General features: G+C 53.4%; 1 protein-coding gene across 1 annotated transcript; it reads left to right on the forward strand.

Annotated features, from left to right (window-relative positions):
- Positions 1–20440: 20440 nt before the first annotated feature.
- Positions 20441–22365, forward strand: LOC123048916 (peroxidase 2). The gene is made up of 2 exons (XM_044471931.1): positions 20441–21302; positions 21404–22365. The coding sequence occupies exons 1-2, from the start codon at positions 20526–20528 to the stop codon at positions 22154–22156; spliced, it is 1530 nt and encodes a 509-aa protein (XP_044327866.1). The 5' UTR covers positions 20441–20525; the 3' UTR covers positions 22157–22365.
- Positions 22366–22707: the final 342 nt, after the last annotated feature.

The following is a 22707-nucleotide window of genomic DNA, read 5'->3' on the forward strand; positions in this document are numbered from 1 at the left end:
ACGTGGTGATCATCGACGACCCTCTCCCTCGAGCCGACAGTGGCAGCAGTGCTGTCACTGAGGTGCTGGTCATCAGCCACGGCACCGTCTCGGGCGAGAACGCCCATGACGCCCTACAAGCGGCGCTGCACGACTTGTCCGTCCCCATCCCGGCCGACGCCGATGCCGAGACTCTGGAGGCACGCCGCCTCGCCCTCATCGCGGAGGGCCAGAAGATAGCATCCATGAGACGCCTCATTGAGGCTCACCAGCGCGAAATCGACCGCGCCGCCTTTGGTACGCCGCCTCCTGGCAGGCCGAGCCGAGCCAGCCTCGTCAAGAAGCGCGGCGCGGCCATCGCCAGCATGCTGGGAGCAGACCGCCCAGTCTACGCCACGCCACTCGAGAACCTGCGTGCCGCTCAGGCGGCCACAGACGAGCTGAACGGGCTGGGGGCTGATGAGCTCCCCTACATGACTAGACGCATCCAGCAGCTGATCGACGCGGCCGCAGAACGGCATGAAGCCGGCGCCCGCTCTGAGAGTCCTTCCCCATGCCGAGAACACGCCGCGACATCCCGGACACCGACTGCAAGCGGCGCCCGCGCAAGGAAAGACAAGGAGCCGGCTGCTAGCCGCAGCCGGACTCGGATCACCATTGAGCGCGACACAGAAGGCCGCCCCCGAGCGGTGGAACGACAAGGCAATCCGCCTCCCCCCCCCCGCCTCGTGGGGAGAGATATCCCACCCCGCCGCCTGTCACGCATTCGACTCTCGGTGGCCGACTAGGCCACCGCGAAGGAGTCGGCGAGAATGATGCCCGCCACCGGATCGACCGCCTAGCACGATCCCTGGCGCTAGAAGAAGATGATGATGTCGGCCCACCTTGCTTTGGCCCCCGCATCCACGACGAGCCCTTCCCCAAAGGGTTCTCACTCCCCAGAGACACGCCCAAGTACAACGGCTCTGTGAAGCCGGAAGATTGGCTGATCGACTACTCTACCACAGTCAGCACAGCAAACGGCAACAGGCGCGTTGCCGTAAAATACGTCCCTCTCATGCTTCAAGGCACGGCACGCACCTGGCTGAACAGCCTCAAGCCCTACAGCTCAACAGCTGGCTAGACGTCACGGAAGTCTTCGTCCGCAACTTCACCAGCACATACAAGCGGCCTCCCAAGCCCCACCAGCTCTCCTTATGCGTCCAAGGGCCCAGCGATTCGACTCGCGACTACCTCACGCGTTGGGCCGAGCTCCGCAACTCCTGCGAGGGGGTGCACGAGGTTCAAGCCATAGAGTACTTCACCGCCGGATGCCGAGAGGGCACCCTCCTCAAGCACCGACTCCTCTGCGACGAACCGACTACCCTCGACGAGCTGCTGATCATAGCAGACAAGTGCGCCACGGCCGACTCCTCGATGAAGACCGAGCTCTGAGTGGACGCCACTGGAAAGGTGCTCGCTCCGGCTCCCAAGACGCCGGCTGGCGACTCCAACCGACGCCCCTACGAGAACGACCACAAGCGCAAGGCCGCCATGCCGCCTTCCACCAGTCGGCAAGTAGCCAGCGTCGAAGACGAACAGCCCGAAGAGCGGCCCGCTCCCAAGAAGAAGGGCGGCAAGCCGGCTTGGCAGCCGGCCTTCTCCTACGAGCAAACTCTCGATGCCCCATGCAAGTTCCACAGCGGCGCGAAGCCGTCCAACCACACGACCCGGAAGTGCCATTGGCTCACGCGGATCTCCAAGGGCGAGGGGCTGGTGCCGCCTCCGCCTCCTGGCCCGCCGCCTCCAGCCCCCCAGTAGCCGGCTGTTCAACCAGCAGTCGGAGCCATTCAGGATGAGTTCCCAAATGAGCACGCCGCCTACGTCGTCTTCACGAGCCATATTGAAGACAAGCGCAGTCGGCGCCGACAACACCAAGAAGTCAACGCGGTCGAATCCAGCAACCCCGAGTTCATGCATTGGTCTGAAAGGCCCATCAGCTGGAGCCGGCCGATCACCCAGAGGTGATGCCGTCTCCCGGCTCCTACACATTGGTGTTGGACACCACCCTCGCGACGGAAAGGCGAGCTGCCCGTTTCTCCCGCGTGCTGATTGATGGTGGAAGCAGCATCAACATACTGTACCGCGACACGATGGAGAAGTTGAACCTCAAGGCGAAGCAGCTCATGCTAAGCCGGACTGTGTTCCATGGCATCGTACCTGGCCTGTCCTGTTCTCCAATCGGCAAGATCAAGATGGATGTTCTCTTCGGAGACAAGGATCACTTTCGCCGAGAAGCGATCTGGTTTGAAGTAGTGGATCTAGAAAGCCCTTACCACGCCTTGCTTGGCCGACCTGCCCTGGCCAAGTTCATGGTTGTGCCCCACTACGCCTACCTCAAGATGAAGATGCCGAGTTCAAAAGGGATCATCACCATAGCCGGAGACTACAAGAAGTCTATCGAGTGCGCTGCGGCAAGCAGCCGACTGGCCGAGTCCCTCATGATTGCTGAAGAGAAGAAGATGCTGGACCGAGTCGTGGCCATGGCCGGCAAGCAGCCGGCCCTGACCCCCAGCCCCAAGGAATATAATGCTCAGGGCTCCTTCTAGCCGGCCAAGGAGACGAAGAAGATACCTCTAGACCCGGAGAACCCGGAGAGATTTGCTGTCATTGGTGCAAACCTGGACAGTAAATAGGAAGGCGAGCTCGTCGACTTCCTCCGTGAGAATCGAGACATCTTTGCATGGTCCCCAAAGGACATGCCGGGTGTTACGAAGGATTTCGCCAAGCACAAGCTACACGTCCGAGCGGATGCTAAACCAGTCAAGCAGCCTCTCCGCCGACTGTCGGAGGAGAAGAGAAGGATCGTAGGAGAAGAGATAGCCCGGCTCCTGGCCGCCGGCTTCATTATGGAGGTGTTTTTTCCAGAGTGGCTTGCCAACCCGGTCTTGGTGTTGAAGAAAAACAATAAATGGCGTATGTGTATAGATTACACCAGCCTCAACAAAGCCTGCCCCAAAGATCCGTTTGCCCTACCACGGATCGATCAAGTGATAGACTCCACAGCCGGATGCGAGCTGTTGAGTTTCTTGGATGCTTACTCAGGATACCACCAGATCAAGTTGGACCAAGCCGACCGCCTAAAGACCGCCTTCATCACACCATTCGGAGCTTTCTGCTACCTGACTATGACATTCGGCTTGAGGAATGCCGGTGCCACTTTTCAGCGTTGCATGCAGAAATGCCTCCTCAAGCAACTCGGCAGAAATGCCCACGTCTATGTAGATGATATTGTGGTGAAGACGGAGAAGCGCGGCACCCTGCTGGAAGACCTCAGAGAAACATTTGCCGACTTGCGTCGATTCCAGATCAAGCTCAACCCCGAGAAATGCGTGTTCGGAGTACCAGCCGGCCAGCTTCTAGGATTTTTGGTCTCCGAACGCGGCATTGAGTGCAACCCAGTGAAGATCAAGGCCATAGAGAGAATGGAGATTCCCACCAAGTTGCGAGACGTTCAGAAGTTTACCGGGTGCCTGGCCTCCCTAAACCGCTTTATCAGCCGGCTAGGGGAGAAGGCTCTTCCCCTGTACCGACTCATGAAGAAGTCCACCCACTTCGAGTGGAACGACCAAGCAGACCAAGCTTTCCACGAGTTGAAGAAGATGCTGACCACACCACCTGTCCTGGCAGCGCCGACTGAGAAAGAGTCCATGCTCCTTTACATTGCTGCGACTAGCCGAGTGGTCAGTACAGTCATCGTGGTCCAGCGCCCAGAAGAAGGACGAGCTCAGTTAGTCTAGAGGCCGGTATATTATTTAAGCGAAGTACTGTCCACCTCGAAGCAAAACTACCCGCATTACCAGAAGATGTGCTATGGAGTGTACTTCGCCGCCAAGAAGCTGAATCCCTACTTTCAAGAGCATCCCATCACGGTCGTATGCACCGCCCCGCTTGCCGAGATCATAGGCAGCCGGGATGCATCCGGCCGGGTGGCTAAGTGGGCCATTGCGCTGGCTCCTTACACGATCTTCTACCAGCCTCGCACCGCCATCAAGTCCCAAGCATTGCCGACTTCCTTGTCGACTGGGCCGAGACCCAGTACCTACCGCCGGCTCCCGACTCCACTCATTGGCGGATGCACTTGGACGGATCCAAGATGCGCACCGGCTTGGGAGTCGGCATCGTCCTCACCTCTCCCAAGGGCGACAAGCTCAGATACACATTGCAAATCCATTTTGCCGCCTCGAACAATGTGGCTGAGTACGAGGCGCTCATACACGGGCTCCGGCTAGCCAAAGAGCTCGGCATACGCCGGATCCTGTGTTATGGCGACTCGGATTTGGTGGTCCAGCAGTCATCTGGCGACTGGGACGCCAAGGACGCAAACATGGCGAGCTATCGATTCCTCGTCCAGCAAATCAGTGGATACTTTGAAGGGTGCGAGTTCCTTCACGTGCCACGGGCCGACAACGAGCAAGCAGATGCCCTGGCACGGATCGGCTCCACCCGACAAGCTATACCAACCGGCGTCTCTCTCCAGCGCCTCTTCAAACCGTCTGTCAAGCCGTCTCCAGAATCGGACTCTATCTTCGTATCGCCTGCCCCTGATGCAGTCGGATCCGACTGGGGGAATCCAGCAGGCGGCTCGGGGACTTCAGAACCCGGCCCGGGGACTGCAGCAGTCGGCCCGGGGACTGCAGCGACACAACAGGCGGTGGCCAACTCCAACTCTCCACCACCCAACCCACCCATCCGGGTCACAGTAGCCGTACTGACAAAAGAAGAAGTCACAGCTCCATCATGGGCCCAGCACATCCTCAACTTCCTAGTAAACAGAGAGCTGCCGGACGATGAGATCTCGGCAAGACTAGTTCAACGCCGAGCCGGAGCATACGCAATAATAAACAGAGAACTTGTTAAGCGTAGCGTCACTGGAGTCTTCCAGCGCTGCGTCGAGCCAGAGAAGGGCATAGCAATCCTCAAGGATATCCACCAATGTGAATGCGGCCACCACGCGGCCTCAAGAACACTTGTCTCCAAAGCTTTTCGCCAGGGTTTCTTCTGGCCGACTGCTTTGGAAGACGCCAAGGAATTAGTCAAATGCTGCAAAGGATGCCAAGTCTTCAGCTCCAAGCAACACCTGTTGGCTTCTGCACTCAAGACCATCCCCCTCACCTGGCCCTTTGCCGTTTGGGGGCTGGACATGGTGGACCCATTCAAGACAGCCCGCGGCGGCATGACACATCTGCTTGTCGCCGTGGACAAATTCACCAAGTGGATTGAAGCGAAGCCAATCAAGAAGCTGAACAGGCCGACTGCCGTGACATTCATCGCAGACATCACCACTCTGTATGGTATACCACACAGCATCATCACCGACAACGGCACGAATTTTGCCAAGGGAGCACTGGCACGTTTCTGCGCGACACAGGGCATCCGACTGGACTTAGCGTCCGTTGCCCACCCGCAGTCAAACGGTCAGGTCGAGCGAGCAAACGGCCTCATCCTCTCCGGCATCAAGCCCCGACTGGTCGTACCACTGGAGCGTTCGGTTGGCTGCTGGCTCGATGAGCTGCCGGCTGTCCTCTGGAGTCTGCGTACTACCCCGAACAAGTCAACTGGCTTCACTCCTTTCTTTCTTGTATATGGTGCCAAGGCTGTCATCCCAACCGACATCGAGTTCGACTCACCTCGGGTCACCATCTACACGGAGGTGGAGGCCAAGGAAGCGCGAGAAGACGGCGTCGACCTGCTGGAAGAAGGTCGGCTGTTAGCACTCAGCCGGTCCGCCATCTACCAGCAGGGTTTGCGCCGTTACCACAACCGGAAGGTCAAGCCAAGATTCTTCCAAGAAGGCGATCTCGTGCTCCGGCTGATCCAGCGAACGGCCGGCCAGCACAAGCTCTCGGCCCCTTGGGAAGGCCCTTTCATCATCAGCAAGGCCCTAGGCGACGACTCCTACTACCTGATCGACGCACAGAACCCCAGAGCACGCAAGAGGGATGATTCCGGCAAGGAGTCGGAACAACCATGGAACGCCAATCTCCTGAGAAGATTTTACAGTTAAAAGCAGTATGTATCACGCTACCTTTTTGTATTAAGTACAAGACAACGGGCCCCCCGAGGCGCACTCGGGGACTACCCTCCTTTATCTATGAATGACGAGTGTCATACCCATGAATGTACTATTACATTTGATTCTCTATCTGGCACCGGGTTCGACTAGTCGGCCCGGGGACTGGCCGCCTTGAGTTATGTTAAAAGTTCTACCTGAAGTCAGACAAGTAGTGTGTCAGCACCCGAGCCCTCTCTTGTTGTAAGTCGCAGCTCGAAGAACCGACTGTCCGGCTGGCAAGAGCCAAAGGCAGGAAAGGATGCCCACACGAAAAACGGCTAAGGACTAACGAACTTATATAACACAAGCCGGCCTGCAACTACGCCTACCGGCTGTCAAAATAGTCGGCTGGCCGGCTTCCCAGTCACTTCGCTACAATCCAAGAAAGCTAGAGTACTTGCCCTCCCAACCGGCCAAGCACCTCTCCAGCCACAGACTGCAGAGCAGCTGTCCGGCTGGGAAGGCGGCAACCAAGGGAGGGCGGCAAAGGAAACAACCAAAGGATGAAAAGCAAGAACAATGGAAAGCCAAACACATGCATGATTATATTTACACATAAGGCCTTCAATAGGCCGGCAGTCAATATAGTTTGAATACACCCCCAGTGGGTGGAACTGCGCAAACTTAACGAAATATTGTTCAAAGAGTAATAAAACAGGAAAGTAAAGGCGGCAGATTAGACTAAGGGCGCAGCAGGGGAGCCGGGCTGGTCGGTGGAGACGGCAGCGCCGGCTGGAGGAGTGGCCGGCTGGCGAGTCTCAGCTTGATCATCGCCGGCTGCAGGCGGTGCGCTCGCACGCGCCTTGTTGCTGGAGGCATGGTCAAGCTGAGGTTGGCCGGCTGCTCCACCATCTGGCATGGCGTCTTCACCCTCCTCCTCGTCCTCCTCGCCCTCATCGCTGGAGTCGATCTCCTCCGCTGAGTCCTCGCCATCTGCTGGGTTCTGCCCGAACCACTCCTCCGGCTGGGCAACGTCGTTATCATCCACCTCAGGAGCAAAGGCGCTGGTGTCGGTGTAGTCGGCGATCGCCGAGGCATGCTGGATGATAGCCGGCCGCGCCGGCTCCAGCTCCATGTCGGCCTCCTGCCGCCAGGTGGCCAGCTGGTCCAAGCTCAGCTCAGGATACCAGGCTTTGACGAACTCCAGCGCCCGCCTGGCGCCTGACCGAGCTGCAAAAGCCTTCCAGGCCTCGAAGCGGCCGGCCGCTACCTCCAGCCAGTCGGCAGTCCGACTGGGGGTGCGGGGAATCACCTCGCCGGCCAGAGAGCGGCCAGCACCTGCGCCCCAACACGCTGAAGCCGGCGGAGCATGCGGTGAGCCGGCTGGAGGCGGGCTTGAATCGCCAGGAGCTGTTCCTCAAGCGACCGGCGAGCGTTCGGCGCGATCTCAGCGCCAGCCTGCCTTTGCGCCTCGCGGTGGGCCTCGATGACCTGGTTGGTGGCAGTAGAGTAGCCAGGGAAGTACTCTGCACAAGAAAGAAAGAGAAAGAAGAGAAAAATACCAAGTTAGAGACTGAACCAAACGGCAAGCGGCAAGCAAGGAACGAAGAAGAGGGCGGCCTACCATCAACCAAGTCTTCGATCTGGTCTTAGCCGTTGATCAACGACTGCCTCGCCTCGGCCCAACTCGCCGCCTCGGTCTCATATTCGGCTTGGAGGGCGGCCTCGCTATCCTGCATCGTCTTCAGGGCTGCCTTGTGGCTCTCCTCCTTGTCGGCCAGCTTCTTGACCAGGCGGTCACGCTCCTGAGCCAAGGCGTCGAACTCGGCTTCCTTAGCGCAAAGGGCGACCTGGGTCCCACCCAGCTGCTCCCTCAGTTTGGCGTTGGCTGCTGCAGATATGGCAGAGAAGAAAAGGGCAATAAGAAAGAAGTCGTCAAGAAAGATCCGACCCGACTGCTCAGCAGTCGGCCCGAATCTCGGGGACTATAGCCAGTGGGTGCGCTGACGCGCCCCCACGTGAGATAAAAGATGAAGCACTTACCCCGGCTCTCAGTTAGATCAGCATTCTTCTGGGTTAGCTCCCGAGCCTGGGAGTTGAAGGCAGCCGCACGGAGGTTGTGGTAGTCCTGCAAGTCGGACAGAGAAGCGAATGAGAACAAGATAGCAAACAAAGCCTACCAAGAAGTTCCAAGCCGCCTGCTCAGCAGCCGACTCGGAACTCGGGGACTACACCCAGTGGGTGCGCTGACGCGCCCCCACGGAAGAAACCAAAATCAAGAAGCAAAAAAGGGAAGACTCACCCGAATGGCCGCCCGTGTCGCGAGGAACTCGTCATTATACTACCTCAGCACTGCGGCCTGGGACTGAAGCCGGTTTCGGACTGCTTGTGCCGCCACATTCACCACGGCCGTCCCACCACCCGGTGTCCACCCCGAGCTGGCGCTGGCCGTCTCCACGTCCTGGGCCGACGAGCTGGGGCCCGCGGCCTTCTGCGGGTCCGGAGCCGAAGTTGCCTTCCCCGCGCTGGCGCGATGGCGACCGGACCACCAGGTCCGTCCTCACAGCCGGCTCGCCTCCAGCCGATTGCGCAGGCGGCGCGTTAGGCCGGCTGCCTTGGGCCGCCCCGGTCGGCGAGGGCGGTGCCGCCTCCCTCTCCTGGATGACCACGTCGTCCTCCCTCTCCAATCCCGGCAGGTCGCCGCCGGCTTCCTCCGGCGGGGGCTCCGGGATCTCGGGCGCCGCGACACGCAGGGGGGTGACAAGCAAGGCCCCCTTCGCTATCGCTGCTGCTGCAGCCTCCGCCTGGGCCTTGGCCGCCGCGTCGGCACGTGCCTTCGCCGACTCCTCCGCCTCCTCCTGCGCCGCCTTGGCGGCAGCCGCCCTCAGCTCTTCCGCCTCCCGCACATTTCGCTCCGTCGCCGCTTGAAGCTCGGCGCGGGGGTCCACACGGCGGGTGCTCCTGGATCCTCCCGGCGATCCAACCACGGAGGTGGCGGCAACCCGCTCAAGAGAAAGCGGAGCCCTGATTTTTGAAACAAGACAAGGATTCAGAAATCGACAAGAAAAGAAGAAAGAATATGCAAAAGAATCTACACTTACGTCGAAACCGTTTGCGGCTGCTTCACCACCTTGCGAAAGCGGGCCGCCTTCATGGCCGCCTCATCCCGTCTGGTCGCTGCCGCCCCGCCCTTGGGCTTCTTCAGCCGATTGCCGAACAAGCCCGACGCGGCCCGGCGCTTCTGCGCGCCGCCCCGAGCAGGCGGCGCGGCGGAGGAACCCGTGCCATGGTCGGACGCCAGCTGGCGGCGTGGGACGATTTCCGCCTCGTCGTCATCCGGCCAGTCGTCGAAGCTGGCTCCAAGCCCGGAGCCGCCTGCGTCGCCGCCTGCTTCGCCGTCTCCCGCCTCGGTGTTGTCATCCATGGCGGCCGCCCCCAAGTCGGGGTCCTCCAAGTCATGCTCCGCCCGGTCGGGGAGAAATCGGCGATCCGCCCCCGCTCTCCCGGCCGCAGGTCGAAGGAGAGGGCCCTGCCAAGACGTGCCGACTGGTCAGAGTCGGCCAAGAAAAACTTGGTGACAAAAACTAAAAGAAGAAAAGATAAAGAAATCATACCGTAGGCGGGGGATGAGCGCGGGAGTACGGCTCCTTGCCAGACTGCCACTCTGCGGAGAGCTTGCAGTTCGCGAGATAATTCACCATATGAGCCACCTCGTCATGAGGCATCTCCTTGGTGTACATCCGACTCGGATCGAGTTGGCCGCTCATCTGACAGATCAGGTGAGGGCGGCTTTGAAGCGGGAGCACCCGGCGCATGACGAAGGCGGCCAGCAGGTCGGACCCAGTCAGGCCCTCCGACTGGATCATTACCCGGAGTCGGGCGACGACTGTGGCTCCAGCCGGCGACAGCGTCGCGGCCCGATAGGACCACTGGGGCCGCCTCCCAGCCGGCGGGCCGGCTACGTAAGTCGGCAAGTTGATGTAGTCGCCTTGCGGGGCGACGTTCTTCACGTAGAAGTACGATTTCTGCCAACGCTTAACTGACTGGATCAGCGTGATGACAGGGAAGGGGTTGTCGGCTGCCGGCCTCCGCATCGCGATGAAGGCGCCGCTCTGAGCCGGCACGCCCTGCATGCGGGTGCCGAGCTTGGTTTGGAAGAATTCCCCCCAGAGCTCGAGGGTGGGAAGAACGCCAAGAAAGCCCTTGCACAGAGTGACGAAGGTGGACAGCAGCACCACCGTGTTTGGACTGAGGTGGTGCGGCTGGAGCTGATAAAACTCGAGGAAGGAGCGGAAGAAGGCGCTCGCGGGCAGACCGAGGCCGCGCAGGAAGTGCGAGCGAAAGATTACCCGCTCGCCTTCCTCCGGCGCTGGCGTGATCTCCTTCTCCGGCGCGAGACGGACCCGCACCTGGTCCTTGCCGGGCAACCGCCGCGTCTTGTGGAGGAAGTCGATGTGGTCCGTATGGACGTTGGAGCCGTCCCAGTCTTCGCCGTACTGCATGACGGCGAGAAGCTGGCGAGAAAGGGTGCGGCGGCGGAGGAAGCACGGCCCCGCAGCGGCAAAGCTGCGGGGTGGTGCGAAGATTGGTGGGACGGCGCGGCGGCAAAATGCTGCAGCGACGGAAAGGAGGAGGAAGAAGATGGCGGAGAGAGGACGAGCGTGCGAGCGTCTGCCGCTTCCCCTCCGCCCCCTACTTATAGCCTCGTGCGGCAAAGCCGAGGAGGCGAGGCGTGGGGGGAACGTGGGATTAACTGCGTCCACTCCCCCACGCCCCGCGATTATTGCGCCCTAACGACATGCAGAAACTGCCGCCGGAAGGCGTGCGGCCCGCTTTGGGCCACAAAGAATCCGCGCCTGGGCCTAGGCATACGAGTGGTGGGCCCCCGGCCTGCGGCGACGTCCTGTCGCGCGCGTGGGTTGGCAGGCTTTTTTCAGCCAGAGGATGCCATGTGGTACGCGGGCGGCGGGCGGCCGGCCCGCAACCCGGCGCGCGCACCAACCGACTCCCGCCTCCAGGCTTCAGAAGTTTCGCCAAGACGGCGCACCCAACCGAAGCCGGCTCCCAGCAGCTGGCTCGTCAAGATAAGAAGCTGACCGAGCCTCTCGACCTCCTCTCAACCTCGAAGCCCAACCAGCTTCGGGGACTACTGTCGGAGTAAATGGCCACGGATAGCCTAACCGACTCCCCCTGGCTCTTCGAAAAATTATCAGGCCAATCGAGCCTTCAAGCATCCAGAGCATGGGGCCGCCTTCCTCTGGACGGCTATCCCAAAGGCCGACTACCAGGAGGTGACCCGGCCTCAAAAACCTTCCCGAAGAAAGCTACGAGATGGCCGACTCCAGGAAGCCGGCCCCAAGAGGACCGACTCCCAGAAGCCGGCCATGAAGAAGGCCGACTCCCAGAAGCCGGCCAAGACTGCACCCACCAGGGCTGCACCCCACATAACGGTGATAAGACGGGGAGTGGCCGCAGTACAGCCTACTACCCCCGAATCCCGGAACATGCATGGCCACATGGTGCCGTACGGGTCAGCCATCCCCCGTCCGGCGCGGCACTGTAGCCATGTTGACCTCGACGTCACCCACGACAGGCGCCAGTACGGCCCGCGGGCGGCGGGCCCCTTTAGCCAGAGAGACGCTCAAAGGCGGCCCGGCCTCCCCTAGTCGGCCTGGGGCATAGCCGGCTCCCAATAGTCGGCTACCTCCCTCCCTCGAAACATGTGCATCATTAAGGAGACAAGACGAGGTGAGGCTACAGTGAGAGCCCGCAAGGCGGCGGCACTGTAGCCACGCTTATCTCGACAAAGCCCTCGTCATCAGGGGCGAGGCAACAGTAACCAGCCGCCGACAAGGCCCCCAGGCGGTGGGGCCGGCCTGTCGGCCAAGAGGCCGGCAGCCGGCGGGACCCACCAGTCGGCGGGCCCCAATGGCCGGCGGAGAAGCCGGCGAGCACAGACACTGATGGCTGGGACCCGCGCCCAGCCGTATTACCATTGTATCCCTGGGGGTAGGCCTATATAAATCCCCCGGGAGACCCATGCAAAGGGTTGATCTCATAGAGTTTTACACACTACATAGAGAGAAAAGGGAGAGCTAGCCTTGCCCTTCTTCTTCCCCGAGCCAAACAGCTCAAGGAGCACTTGTAGCTACTTGTGTTGATCTAGTGATCATGCGGAGACCCCGCAGAGCAGGACTAGGGGTGTTATCTCCACGGAGAGCCCCGAACCTGGGTAAGATTCGCCGGCGTGCATGTCTTCGCCTTATCCCGTTTCTAGGCACCGGCGATGTCTTACTGGCTCCCACAATGATAAGCCACCCGTTGGCATATGTCGCACCTACCACCCGATACCATGGCGGTAGGGTCCTGTGTTTTATGGTTTCAAATTTAATTGCTTGTTTCTTTTCAAAATCAATATCACATCAATGATATAGAGGCTAAAAAACAGATCTCAAACAATTAAACTTAGGCATCACATACACATTAATAAAACTTTAAGTATATATATAGACATGTCTTTTACCATGAAAGTATATACTCATTTCTTTTACCATGAAAGTATACTCATATTGACAAGAACAAATGGCATGAAGTTAACTTAATGTTCAAACTGAATTGATAATGAACAAATGGCATTACAAGAGACACATAGTATCATTATTCATCGAGAACATAATTGAAAGACACAAGACAAACTAATAGGACGATTTTCAGATAAGTTCGAAGAGCGGGCAGATATCATCATCTTCACAGCTCCTCGTATGTTAGCCCGGGCCGTGGAGACAGAAACGGTAGCGGATCCACCGGTTCAGGCGGAGGCGGAACATTGCTCGGCATCCGACCATTCAAGCACTCCCACCTTGCCCTGCCCGCTGGAGTTTTCGCCTCCGCCCTTCCCCAGTTGATGATATCGAATGCAGATGCACTTGGGGGCGGCATCCTGGCTCTCTCCTCCGCATTGCTCTCGAAGTAAATTCTCCGGCCCAAATTGCTCAGGAGATAGTTGGCGTGCTTCTGCGCAACTTCAATGCACGCTTCCCGGCGGACACGGCAGATACTCGGATCTGCCTCCATCTCTGCCTTCACTTTCATCCACTCCTTCACGCTCTGCGACCAAGCCGTGACATCGTCGAGGATCCGCTCTGCCCTCTCGTGCCACCGCTTTGCCTTCGTCGCCTCTAGGACCTCGTCTGTGACAGATCCCACCGGCTGCAGCAGCTCGGGGAAGGTCTCGTACATGTACGGGAGCGGCATCTCTGACGGAATGTGCTGGAGAGGAGTGGGAGGAGTGGGAGGAGCGGGCGGTGATGGAGTCGGCGGTGCTTGCTCCAAGCTTTTGTACCTAAACATATAGATTCATCACACAAAGGTTCATCACCTTGAAAAAAAATATAAACCTAGGATTCATCATGTGGTCAAATGCATCATATCATATTTCTCCAACAACATCCAACATGCATCATATCAAGAACAAAAACCACGAACTAGGGTTCATCTTGAGGGGTTAACCATTTTTACTCCAGCCAAATCCACTACTTGCATCATATAACATCCACATGCATCCTATATCAAAACAAATATCTCCAATATTCATCATATCATAAAAAAATTTAACACAAAAATTATGAACTAGGTTCATTTTGAGAGTTCAACATTTGTTCTCCAACTACATCCACTACTTGAATCATAGCATATCAACATGCATCATCATATCACAATAAATTCCTCCAACATGCATCATATAAAACAATCCTCCGAAAATAATATGAACTAGGGTTCATCTTCACATAACCATACCAACTAGTGACTAGAGTTCATATCTAACAAAATATAACATCTAGAATCAACCTAAATCAATCCTAGGGTTCAAAATAATTAAATCTAGTTCAAAAAGGGGAGTGATTTGAATCAAATAATGCGACGAATCGGAAGCTATTTGTCTAAAACTAATTGAAGGGATCGAAAAAGCTTACTTTGCTTTCTTCCGGGCCATCTCGATTCGCAAAAACGGTGAAGAAACGACGAAGATCAGAGGGAGGAGTGGAGGAGATGAGAGAGCGGGCGAGAGGAAGAACTCCTCTGTTCTTGGGGCGGCTGGTTGGGGGGAGAAGGGGGAGGGGTGGGGCGGCCCGCGGCTTATAACTGCCCTAAACCCTACCACTAGGGTCCCTGACGATAGGATCGGACAGGCTACCGCCAGGTCAAGTGGCGGTAGGGTGGGACGGAGGGGGACGGAGACCATTAACGTTGCTGACGTGGATAAGTATCCTACCGCCGCAGGTTCTGGCGGTAGGCTAGGTAATCCTACCGCCTGGCCTCGTGGCGGTAGGAAAAAGGGTCAAATCTCGAAAAAAAATCAAACAGGGGTCAGATCCTGAATTTCTATGCGAAAAGGGTCAAAACACGAAATTTTGTCGGTTGTCGTTATCAGCATCTGAGTGGCCGGCCTGCAACTCCTCCCCTCTCCTCATCCACACCGATCAGAGCCGTGGCAGCCAACACCATTCGTCTCCGCCGCACCGCTCATGTACTGCCGCACTGCGGATGACGACATCCATGAGTCTGCGCCGTTCGACCTGCTCAACAATGACGACGGCCGCTTGAATGGGACCACTGACATCACCCCCATCGGCGTCATCGGGCAGTGAAAATTTCGTTCTCGGCGCGGTTCTATTCTAAGATGGAACTCGCGCTACCGCACATGAGGGAGAGGAGGGTGACCATCGTGGACTGCAGTGGTGGGTGTGGGGCCGGGAGGGGGCTCACCATGTGCAACGAGCCCGAGTTTGGGGAGCGAATACAAGACATCTTCTTCGGGACTCAAGATCCTGGTGATGTTCCTCGTGAATGCGCTGATACACAAATGAGTAGTCATTCAACACTAGCTCACGCATGTATTCTTCTGTTTACAAATTTTGCATCATTTTTTAGAAACATGAATCCCTAATTTTGGAATGTGGCTATAAGATGTGATTGGATGATTAGGACAATGGTAGTACTCACAACCCACCAGCGATCAAATCCTCAGTTTAACTTCCTCTGTGTCTTATCAAGATGAAATATTCTTTCTGCAAGAGGCAATGTGCCCATCGATCACAAGGCGCTTACGATGACTCCATCATCCTTGAAGCCTCACAACTCCAATATTCAATAGGCATTGTGTGAATACATGCAACTTTGCATCCATGTTGTGCTAGGTGTTTATGCAATATAGTAGGAGGCAAAAGCTTAATAAATCCAATAGCCCATATATCTAATAGGAGGAGGATGCATATGTTTGGCGGTAAGGAATCACTGCCTGGATGCACAAATGATATAGATCGCTCTATGTGACCACTAGCGCTTTGATCGCCTACTGGGGCATGCCGAGGGGGTCAGCCCATCAAACGACTCTATTGGGAGTTTCTTGGAGCGGATTGACGGAGTAATTTTCCTATTTTCAGAAGCTTCCGGGTCGATTTTCTTTTTTCTTTTTGTTTTCCGGTTCTGTTAGCTTTTCCACCAGTTTTTCCTAGTTTTTGTTCATGTTTTTCTTTCCATATTTTTTGGTATTTTTATGTTTTATTAATTTAAATTCATAATCATTTATTAAACTCGTAGACAATTTTCAAAAGCTGAAAGTTTTCAAATTTGCATCCATTCATGAATTTGTGTACTTCTTTTTATCATATTTCACGAAATTTGTTTGATCTTGTGAACATTTTAGAATGTATCGAACATTTTATGAATTCCTGTTTTTTATTTTTCATTAATATTTTTAGAATTACTGGTTTTCTTAATTCATTGTCTTTTTACAAAATTTGCAAAAAAATTGAAATTTATAAATATTGTTTTGGATTTCCAAATAAATTTTGAACTCAAGATTTTTTTATTTACATGTACTTGTTTGAATTCATGATCTTTTTTTTGAATTCCTAAAACATTTTCAAATTCTTGAACATTTTTAATTCATGAAAAATATTTAGTTCATGCACAAAATTTGAAATGCTTGAACAGTTTTTGAAGCCATGATTTTTTTTCTAATTCACGAACTTTTCAAAATTTGTGAAGTTTTTGAATTAATGAGTTTTTTTAATAAGCAAATTTTCTTAATTCATGAGATTTTAAAAAATTCTTGATTTTTTTGAATTCACATAAATATAATTTGTAAACATTTTGTGAATGTGTGAACATTTTTGAATTCACGAACTTTTTTCAAAGTCGCAAATGTTTCTTATCTTTGCTCGTTTTTTCTATTTTTCTCTTTCATCTTAAAAAAATTAGCATGCATTTCAGAAAATGTTCGGTCTGTATGAGAAAAAAGTTCACTGTATATTTAAAAGAACAATTCACCGTACGTTGAAAAATGTGCACAACATATAAAAGTTGTTCATTATATATTAAAAATTTGTTCAGTGTGAATTTCCGAAAATTCACCCTATATTAGAAATGATCACCATATATTAAAAGAAATCTTCAGTGTGTTGATTGTATACTAAAAAATGTTCAGTGTGTTGTTTGAAAATGTTCACCATGTATCAAAACAGTGTCTATAGTACTAAACTATAAAAAACAGAAGAGAAACCAAATCTGGAAGAGAAAAAGAAAAAACCAAAAAGAGAATAAAAGGCTAAAAACCACAAACAAATGGTACTATGTATCTAGGCTACAGGGGTGTGCTTAGCCTACCTGTTGCTAGCGACCGAATGTGCCCCAGGGCTGGTCCACCCCCACGTGGCGGGAAGCTCGCCTAGGAAAGCCCGAATACTATTTCGCGCTTGAGGCACCAAATAGAGTCCAAATTGTATGGGGGCGCACACTCCCACTCGTTAGGTTCATGCCTGATTTCTGCCGCCGACCTATTATCAGCACTCCACCGGTTTTGGGAACTTTGTAGAAGGTTCATGCCTGATTTCCGGGCTGGTATTTGCTTGTTTTTTCACTATTTTTAATACGGTTTTTCATTTAATTTCCATTTTTTGTTTTCATTTTCTTTTTTCTTTTCTTCTTTCGTTTTCATTTAGTTTTTATGTTTTTTAAACGTGTGAACTACAATTTGAACTTTCTTAAAATTTACGAACGTTTTTCCCAAAATTATGATTTTATTTCAAATTGACAAACCTTTTCAATTGTAAACTTTTTTCGAATTCATCAACCTTTTCATTTTTGTGATGTTTCTTTTCAAATTTATGAACTAATTTAAATGTTTCTGGACTTTGTCAAATGCACAATTTTTTCCGTAAACTTTTTCCACATCTATGAAGTTTTTTAAAATTTTGTAAATCTGCTTCAAAGTCAACTATCTAGCGGTCAAAGGTCAACTTCGTTGGGGAACGAGTGATCTATACCTAGAGAAGAGAAAAAAACTGAGCATAAGCGAGGGAAACAAAGGGAAGAGCTAAAGGGGCTGGCCCAGTATGGCGTCTTCATGCGCTAACTCAAGGAACTGGCGTCAGAGGCACCGAATAGGAGGTCTCCTCTAGCAGCCAGCTGGTTAGTCCATTTTTGCTTCTATGCTTACTAACCCATTAGTCTTTAATAATGGTTGTAGTTAGTAAAAAATGGGGCCATGATTTTGGGGGCCTTTTGCAGTTGCACAGGTTGCACCTACGATTTTCTTTTTCAAAACAAGCAATGCAAAGTTGCCTATCATTTTCATTGAGGGAGAAAGGTAATTTAAATTACATATTTTTCAGATGAAATAGAAAATCCTCTTGATCACCTAGATGAAGAAACACCCACACCACCAACCGCCTAAAAGAGATACCCCACTCCTCGCTAAACCCAGCCTCATTCCGCCTTGCTAGGAGGCATTATTTTTATTATTATTATTTGAAATTGCGATCATGCTATGGTGTAATGCACTAATTTTTTGCCATCAATTTTATTTTTTAAATAACATGGAAAATTTAATATGCATTTGCCATGGCAATTTCCGCCAATGGCACCACCAGCGGAAGAAACAGTTTTTTTCCATTTGAGTGAAGAACAAAATTATTACTTTTACAAACATGCCAAAATTTCTTATACAAGCATGGCAATTTTGGTCATACTTATTGTTATTTTTTTCATACATGACAAATTTCTGATACAAAGCATGTCAATTTTCATTAAAAGCAATTTTAATATACATCTGCCATGGCAATTATGGTCCTTTTTTGTGTAATGTTCATTCTTTTCATTGTATTTCTTTGCCATGACATTTTCCAAACATAATTTTGTTGCAATGACAATTCTAGAAAATTTTGTAACGAGACAACATCAACTAATGATGATTTTTACCAATGGCAAATTTGTGCTCCACTTTAGTTTTTTTCACATATGGCATTTTTGCCATGATTTGCATATGATGTTTTCTTAAATACGCATGAGTGTGCGTATCATATATTAAAGAAGAAAGGGGGAGAGCCCTCCACGGTTACATTACATCATGAATTTACACGCGTTTCCTCGCCATCCGCCTATGCACTAAGCTAACTACTCGCCATGGGCCCACTCTGGTGTCGCTATGAAGGCCGCCGCTAAGTCTCCTCGCAAGGTGCCCGCCTGCATCCAAACCCTACTCTCGTTTGTGATTCCCTCCATAAGTCGCGTAAGGCATACTGCCGCCCCATCGAAGACTAGCGTTCCTGTACGCCACTGCGTCTTCACGTGATGCCCGTGCGCGCTATGCCTTGTGCACCAATCCTGCAATGTCTCACCCGCCTACGGCGCGCCGCTCGGAATGCCTAAGGCTGTGAAGACACGGGTCCAAACTTCCCGTGCCAGCAAGCACTCTACGAGTAGATGGCCGATCGTCTCATTGTGCTGGTCGCAAAAAGGACAGGCGTCCTGGTGTGGTAGGCCATGCCGCGCCAATTTGTCGGAGGTCCAACACCGGTTCATGATCGCTAGCCATGCGAAGAATCGACACCGGAGCGTAGTCCTAGAACGCCACGTGAATGCCGCGCGCGGTGGGCGATACTTGCCGTCCGGCAAACTTTGCCGCGTAGGCCGACCTGGCCGAGAACTCACCATTCTTCTCCCATGATCACGAGATGAAATCCGCAGTTCCCTCCTGAAGCTGCACCGCCGCTATCCTGGGCCAGATGCTCATATATTCCGTGATTCCGGCCATGTCGACTGGCCCGATGACCATGGCCCATCTACCTTGCGTAATGGCCTCAAATACTGTCCTTGCTTCTCTCGTTTGTGCCAGGACCGTACTGTACACCCGCGGTGCCAGCTCTTGTATCCGATAATCTTCGAGCCATCTATCTTCCCAAAACAATGCGCCGCGTCCATCCCCAACGACAGCTGTTGTCGCCTGGAATAATTGCCTGGCTTCCTTCGGCACCGAGGATGTAAACTCCGTCCAGGGCCAATCCTGATCCACTGTATACAGGTTTTGCCATTTATAATGGTAAATTCTTCTTCTTTCTATTCATAACATGGCAAATTTGTTTTTCTGTTCACAGGACAAATTTCGTTATTGTCACATAGCAAATTCTATTATTGTCACATGACACATTCTTAACATTTTCCTTTTTCTATTAGTTTTCCGTTCGTAACATGGCAAAACAATTTGGTCATATGGCAAATTCATTTAAGGTCACATTGCTAATCCATAACATTTTCATTTTAGTTTGCCGAGGACGACGGGGACGACAAAGTGGATCCCTGCCTTTATGATGCAGTGCAGGTTTCATTTCTCCCTTCCTTTGTGTCTGACATCACAATAGGTGTCACGGCATACATATCTTACTCGTCTTTGGGCAGTACGCCTGGACGCGTACACGAGTGTGGCAGTACAAGAAGATGAAAACAGGGGCAAGAAACAGAGACGAAGGCGGGCTGCACCACCAGCACTGTCACCATCTCAGGCCAAAACTACGCTAAGCTAAGCAACTGGCTGATATAGCATAGCGAAAAGCCACTACTATGACATTTGGAGCTGCTACAAGTCAGCAATCTTACCCCCCCACCAAAAAACAACAAAACAACAGCAGCAGCTTGCTGGCTGTACAATGCACTTGTTTACACACCGACACCGACACCGACACCGATCAATGCATCCATTTTGATAGGGAATTTTCTACTTGAATCAATGCGAGGAAACCTTGGCCGGTTGTCATCAACCAATTTTGTACGCGGCGTGTACTACACACTTGTACCATCCTAATTTTGTACATGCGTCCCGCGTTACAGCTGCAGAACAGAGCGATGATTATTCCCCATCTAGTTTTCTCCGCAGATGATTGCGTGCCAGCCGGTATAGCGGAGCAATTAGGCAATTAGACGTGTCAGCGTCAATTGATTGAGCTGGGAACTACTCGGTGCCGCTGCCATGTTCCGGCCCTTGACTTCACAACCTTCGCCACGTGAGGCTTCCCCGGATTGCGCGGAGACATTCCGCGTACATTCCTCGTCTCCTCCGGCGCTCCTGAGCAATATATAGGACGGTCGTAGCTCTTCGCCATTACTCCAAGCACACAAGTTGTTGCAGATAGCGAATACAGTTACAAGCAGCAGCAGAGATAGCAGTAGCGGAGAGATGGTCAAGCTCGCCGCCCTCGCCTTGCTCGCGTTGCTGGGGTCCGTGGCGTGTCAAGGTGACAATGGCTCACCTGCGGAGTCACCGGCGTATTCTCCAAGCTCGGCCCCGGCGAGCTTGAAGACAATCAGTTACCCTCCGGCTGCGAGCCCCAGCCAGCCCATGCCGAGCCCAGTTGTGTTGAGCCCGAGCCCGCTCGCTCAGCCTCCTAGTCCTAGCATCGACCTAGGCGCACCGAGCCAAAGCCCGCCGGTATATCCACCGAGTGTGAGCCAACCCGCTCTTCCTCCGTCTGGTTCTTCCAGTGCCACGAGCGCAAGCTCACCGGAGTACCTTCCTAGCCCTAGCCCAAGCGTGTCTACTCAAACCCCACCCACATATTCACCTGACCCAAGTCCACCTACTAATTCAACTAGCCCAAGCCCTTCGAGCCCAAGCACAATTGCTTATCCACCGAGCCCAAGCCCTAGCCAATCCACATATCCTCCTAGCCCAAGCCCGATCAATACAAGACAACCCAATCCTCCCAGCCCAGATCCAGCATCTTATATTCCAAGCCCTAGCCCTAGCCCTAGCCCAAGCCCGGATAGCCCTGCTCCAGCCCCTTATCCTCCTATCTCAAACTCACCCAGCCCTGGGCTCAGTGTCGGTCACTACAGCTACTCCTGCCCAAATGCGGAGGCTATTGTCAGGGATGCCGTGAAGAACGCCACGGAGAAGAATCGCGGCACCGGCGCCGGGCTCATCCGCCTCTTCTTCCACGACTGCTTCGTGCGGGTAAATAATCCAGACGCTCACATCGCTTCTATTTAGTCTGATCAATACTCTTAATTAGCATTCCTCCATTCTTACATGCTGTGCGTGGCGTGATGGTTCAGGGGTGTGATGCTTCTGTTCTCCTCAACACGACCGGCTCCGGCGAACCCACAGAGTTGAAGGGCCCGCCGAACCTGACCCTCCGCGGCTTCGAGGTCATCGACGCGGCAAAGGCAGCGCTCGAGGAGGCCTGCCCCGGCGTTGTCTCGTGCGCGGACGTCCTCGCTTTCGCCGGCCGCGACGCCACCTTCTTCCTCACCAACCGCACGGCCGCCTACTTCCCCATGCCGGCCGGCCGCTACGACGGGCGCGTGTCTTTCGCCAACGAGACCACCCTCAACCTGCCGTCGCCCTCCTCAGGCCTCCAGCAGCTCAACCATAGCTTCCACGCCAAGGGGCTGAGTCTCGAGGACATGGTCACCCTTTCCGGCGCGCACTCCGTCGGCCGCTCCAGCTGCTCGTCCTTCCACGGCCGCCTCTCCCCCAACTCCTCCGACATGGACCCCGAGTTCGCGAGCTCCCTGCGGAAGCAATGCAGCAGCAGCGACCCCACGGCGATGCAGGACTTCAAGACCCCCGACGACCTGGACCGGCAGTACTACCAGAACGCCGTGGACCACAAGGTGCTGTTCACCTCCGACGCGGCGCTCATGGCGTCGAACGAGACGGCGAGGATGGTGCTCGATAACGCGCATGTCAGTGGGTTGTGGGAGAAGAAGTTTGCGGCGGCGATGGTAAAGATGGGCGGCGTCGGGGTCAAGACCAGCGCCGACGGCGAGATCAGGAAGAAATGCTGGATCATCAACAAAGTGTGACGTGTCGATCGATCAGGTGGTTCATCGTAAGACGGTCTCATTAATTGTTCGATGCCACATTCGGCACATGCATGCCGTTGGTGATGATTTTTTTTCTGGTTTATTTTTTTCAGACTAGGACATGCAAAATATAGTACTTCTGTTTGGAATTCTTTTGGCGTATATATGGAGTGAGAAACTTGGAACTACAAAATATTTTACACGAAGTATATTTGGTTCTATTCCCGCAAAAAAAGTATATTGGTTCTAGCGGCAAAGCAAACCATAATATTCCAACCTTGTTTGTCTTTGTGAATATGGAGTATCATTTTGAACACTTAGGTAAAGACTGAAACTTGGACGCCGACTTTTGGAAAATGGTTTCACCAAAACCCCAGTCATGAATAGTAAATTCTAAAAATATCATGAAAAATAAAATAAATCCGATTTATTTTTTACCATATATAGTCGACCGGTATACTCCTGTATGAAGTTTTATGAAGAAATGCCATCATGATATTCTGCGCAAAAATGACAAAAGTGATGTTAAACAAACACTGTTTAAATGAATA

The sequence above is a fragment of the Triticum aestivum genome, chromosome 2D (genome assembly GCF_018294505.1).
Source record: "Triticum aestivum cultivar Chinese Spring chromosome 2D, IWGSC CS RefSeq v2.1, whole genome shotgun sequence".
Lineage (NCBI taxonomy): Eukaryota > Viridiplantae > Streptophyta > Magnoliopsida > Poales > Poaceae > Triticum > Triticum aestivum.